This window comes from Mandrillus leucophaeus, unplaced genomic scaffold, assembly GCF_000951045.1.
Source record: "Mandrillus leucophaeus isolate KB7577 unplaced genomic scaffold, Mleu.le_1.0 Scaffold205, whole genome shotgun sequence".
NCBI classification, from domain to species: Eukaryota; Metazoa; Chordata; class Mammalia; order Primates; family Cercopithecidae; genus Mandrillus; species Mandrillus leucophaeus.
This window is the reverse complement of record NW_012102088.1, coordinates 715,086-719,644: the sequence shown is the minus strand read 5'-3', so window position 1 is coordinate 719,644 and position 4,559 is coordinate 715,086. Positions and strand designations below refer to the sequence as shown.

At 43.4% G+C, this 4,559-nt stretch overlaps 1 protein-coding gene across 1 annotated transcript in view; it reads right to left on the bottom strand.

Moving 5' to 3' along the window:
* Nucleotides 1–3,907: 3,907 nt before the first annotated feature.
* The window catches only part of ZNF749 (zinc finger protein 749), a 5,636-nt gene continuing 4,984 nt past the window's right edge, over nt 3,908–4,559 (bottom strand). The window contains 1 exon segment of the mRNA XM_011979744.1: nt 3,908–4,466. Coding sequence (XP_011835134.1) covers nt 3,908–4,466 — 559 coding nt within the window.

Genomic DNA, 4,559 nt, shown 5'->3' with positions numbered 1-4,559 from the left:
GTCTTGCATTGCCCAAACCACCCCTTCCCCATCCCTTGGCAGACCAACATGCAAAGAAAAATCTGTGTGCTTATAGAAGAGAGCGTGAAGTGTGTGTGGGACTTTGCATTGGAACCGGTGCTGCCCAGGCATGGAAGAACACAACACGGCACAATTCTACTTGTGCCCATGGAGAGAGCATTTAGACCAGCCTGGGGCCAGAAGCAAATCCTCAACCCCCGTGAAAGGAACCTGAGTCTCAGCTGGCACCACCAACAGCTGACTGAAGTGGCCTGGGGCCCAGAATAAGTTTGAGTGGCAATTAGGTCACAAGGACTGCAGTCCTTGGGCAAGCCCTGGTGCTGCAGTGGTCTCTAAGGCTGTGGACTTTAGGTGTATGTGACCCAGTATGACACCAGCTGTAGCAGCCAAGGGAGTGCGCCATACCCCTCCCCCAACTCCAGTCCTGTGCTGGTCGTAGAGTCCATGGGTTTAGATTAGCATTACTGTGATGCCAGCTGTGATGAACACAGGAATCCCTGTCACCTCTCCCCCAATTACAGGCAGCCTGGTATATAGAGAGAGACTTCTTATACTTGGGGGAATGAGAGAGAAGAGAACATTTTCTTCTCTTTCCCACATGTATCTAGTCTGGGTATCTAGGAGTCTGCAAGATTTATTGCATACTTGGGATTATGGTACCCTCTAGTGCTGAAATGGCTGCAGTGACTACAGCTTAGTACCCTTGGTACAGCACTCAGTACCCTTTGAATTCTTGGAAGGCCCTCTGAAGAAGAACGGGTACAAGCAAAGCCAGACTGTGAAGACTGGAATAAATAAACTCTTCAGTGTTCAGTCATATACAAATATCCACAAGTATTGAGAACATTCAGGAAAATGTGATCTCATCAAATGGACTAAATAAGCTGCCCAGTGACCAACCCTGGAGTGATAGAGATCTATCAGACAGGGAATATCTTTCAGACAGGGAATTCAAAATATCTGTCTTGAAGAAGCTCAAAGAATGTCAAGAAAACATGAAGAATTCAGAATTTTAGCAGAGAAATTTAACAGAGATTGAAATAATTACAAAAAAAAAAAACAAAACGAAATCCTAGAGCTGAAAAAGACAATGGATGAACTGAAAAATACTTTGGAATATAACAACAGCATAATTGAATAAGCAGAAGAATTTGTTAGTGGCCGGGCGCGGTGGCTCACGCCTGTAATCCCAGCACTCTGGGAGGCCGAGACGGGCGGATCATGAGGTCAGGAGATCGAGACCATCCTGGCTAACACGGTGAAACTCCGACTCTTCAGGAGATCGAGACCATCCTGGCTAACACGGTGAAACTCCGACTCTACTAAAAATACAAAAAAACTAGCTGGGCGTAGTGGCGGGCACCTGTAGTCCCAGCTACTTGGGAGGCTGAGGCAGGAGAATGGCATGAACCTGGGAGGTGGAGCTTGCAGTGAGCCGAGATCGCGCCACCGCACTCCAGCCTGGGTGACTGAGCAAGACTCCATCTCAAAAAAAGAAGGAGAAGAAAAAAAAAAAGAATTTGTTAGCTTAAATCCAGGCTATTGAAAATATAGAGGAGAAAAAAGAAAAAGAACTGTGCTTAAAAGATACAGAAAATAGCCACAAAAGGGCAAGTCTAAGAGTGATTTAAAAGGGTGTAGAGAAGGATGTAGGGATAGACAATTTATTCAAAGAAATAATTATACTTTCCAAATGTATGTATATACACAGACACACACACACATATACATATATACACACACACATGCATATATATATGTATATATGAATACCCAGGTATAAGAAAGTCAAAGAATGCCAACCAGATTCAACACAAGACATATAACAATCAAACTCTCAAAGGTCAAAGACGTAAAAGAGGAAAGGTAGCAAGAGAAAAGAAACAAATAACATATAAAGGAACTCCAGTACATCTGGCAGCAGTCTTCTCAGCAGAAATCTTGTAGGCCAGAAGAAAGTGAGAAGACATATTTAAAGTGCTGAAGGAAACCATTTTCAACCAAGAATATTCTAGTCATCAAATATATTCTTCAAACATGAAGGAGAAATAAAAGCTTTCCCAGCAAACAAAAGCTGGGGGAATTCATCAATACCAGGTCTGTCTTACAAGAAATAGTAAAGAGAGTTCATCAATCTGAAAGAAAAGAATGCTAATGTGCAACAAGAAATCATCTGAAGAAATAAAACTTACTGGCAAAAGTAAATACACAGACAAATTGAGAATATTCTAATACTGTAGTTGTGGTGTGTGAACCCCTCATATCTTTAGTATAAGCACTAAAAAAATGAATGAGGGCTGGGCGTGGTGGCTCACACCTGTAATCCCAGCACTTTGGGAGGCCGAGGCAGGTGGATCACGAGGTCAGGAGATCAAGACCATCCTGGCTAACAGTGAAACCCTGTCTGTACTAAAAATACAAAATATTAGCCGGGCACGGTGGCGGGCGCCTGTAGTCCCAGCTACTTGGGAGGCTGAGACAGGAGAATGGCGGGAACCCGGGAGGCGGAGCTTGCAGCGAGCCGAGATCGCACCACTGCACTCCAGCCTGGGCGACAGAGCAAAAAAAAAAAAAAAAAAAAAAAAAGCAAAAAACAAAGATGAAAATTATAAGCTATGTTACAACATGGAAACCTTGAAGACATTAAGGGAAATAAACCTCAAAATAAGTCACAAAAGACTAAAACTTATGTGAGATATTTAAAGTAGTAAAATTCATACAGTAGTAGTTGTCAGGGGCTGGAGTAGGGAATGAGGAGGAGTGGTTTAAAGCAGCGGTCCCCAACCTTTTTGGCACCAGGGACTGGTTTCATGGAAGCCAATTTTTCCATGCATCAGGGACAGAGGGGGCAGATAGTTTCAGGATACAACTGTTCCACCGCAGATCATCAGGCATTAGTTAGAGTCTCATAAGGAGCACACAACCTAGATCCCTCACATGCACAGTTCACAATAGGACTCACGCTCCCATGAGAATCTAATGCTGCTGCTGATCTGACAGGAGGTGGAGCTCAGGTGGTGATGCTGGCCCGGTTCCTAACAGGCCACAGACTGGTACCAGTTTGCAGCCTGGGGGTTGTGGGCCCCTGGTTTAAAGGGTATAATATTTTAGTTTCGTAAAATTGAAAAAACTACTGGATATTAATTGACAACAATGTGACTGACTTAACGCTACTGAACAGTATAGTTAAATATGGGTTAAGATGATAGATTTTAAGTTACCTATAATTTGCCACAATTTATTTATTTATTTATTTATTTTGAGAGGGTCTCACCCTGCCACCCAGGCTGGAGTGCAATGGAACAATCTCAGCTCACTGCAACCTCTGCCTCCTGGATTCAAGTGATTCTCCCTGCCTCAGCCTCCTGAGTAGTTCCTGAGTAGCTCAGCCTCCTGAGGGATTACAGGCACCCGCCACCATGCCCGGCTAATTTTTGTGTTTTTAGTAGAGATGGGTGCTTCACCATGTTGGCCAGGCTGGTCTCAAACTCCTGACCTCAGGTGATCCGTCCACCTCTGCCTCCCAAAGTGCTGGGATTACAGGCGTGAGCCACACGCCTGACCATAAATGTTTTTAACGTAGTTCCCAGCAGGAAATCCTCGCAGATTTCTGTCTGAACTCTTTCAACATTAGATTTGCATATACTAATAGGTTCTTCCTCTGATGTGAACTTTTTCATGCTGAATGAGGTGACGATTTTGGTGACTTTCCTGCATTCACTGCCCTAAGCCCTTTCTCCAGTGTGAATTCTCTGATGTTTAATGAGGCTGGAATTGTATTTAAACACTTTGCTGCATTCACCACACTCATGAGACCTTTCTCCAGTGTGAATTTTTTGGCACTGACCATTATTACATTTGTTGCTGAAGTCTTTTCCACATCCCCTTAACTTAAAAGGACTTCTCCAGTGTGAGGCTGCTGATGTGTAATAAGGCTCGATTTAATCCTAAACAATTCCCCACATTTATTGCACTCATGAGGCTTCTCCCCATTGCAAACTTTATGATGTTTAATGAATGTAGAGCAGTATCTAAGAAACTTCCCACAGTTGCTGCACTCATAAGGCTTTTCTCCCGTATGAACTCTCTGATGAATAATGAGTTTGTTGCTGTCTCTAAAAAATTTCCCACATTCACTACACTCGTAAGGTCTTTCTCCAGTGTGAACTTTCTGATGTCTACTCAGTGTACAACGATATCTAAAGAATGTCCCACATTTGCTGCATTTATAAGGCTTTTCTCCAGTGTGAATTCTCTGATGAATAACCAGTTTGTAGCTGTCCAAAAAGAATTTCCCACATTCGCTGCATTCATAAGGCCATTCTCCAGTATGGGTTTTCTGGTGACCATCAAGATAAGCCTGTGTAAGGAAGGCCTTCCCACATTCACTACACCCGTAAGGCCTTGGCCTGATGTCAATCCTCTCGTGTTGAATGAGGTCAGACCTTCTTGAAAATGCATCAGTGTGGATTTTCTGGTGCTGAACTAGGTGGGACTTTCTTTTTTTTTTTTTTTTTTTGAGACAGAGTCTGGCTCTG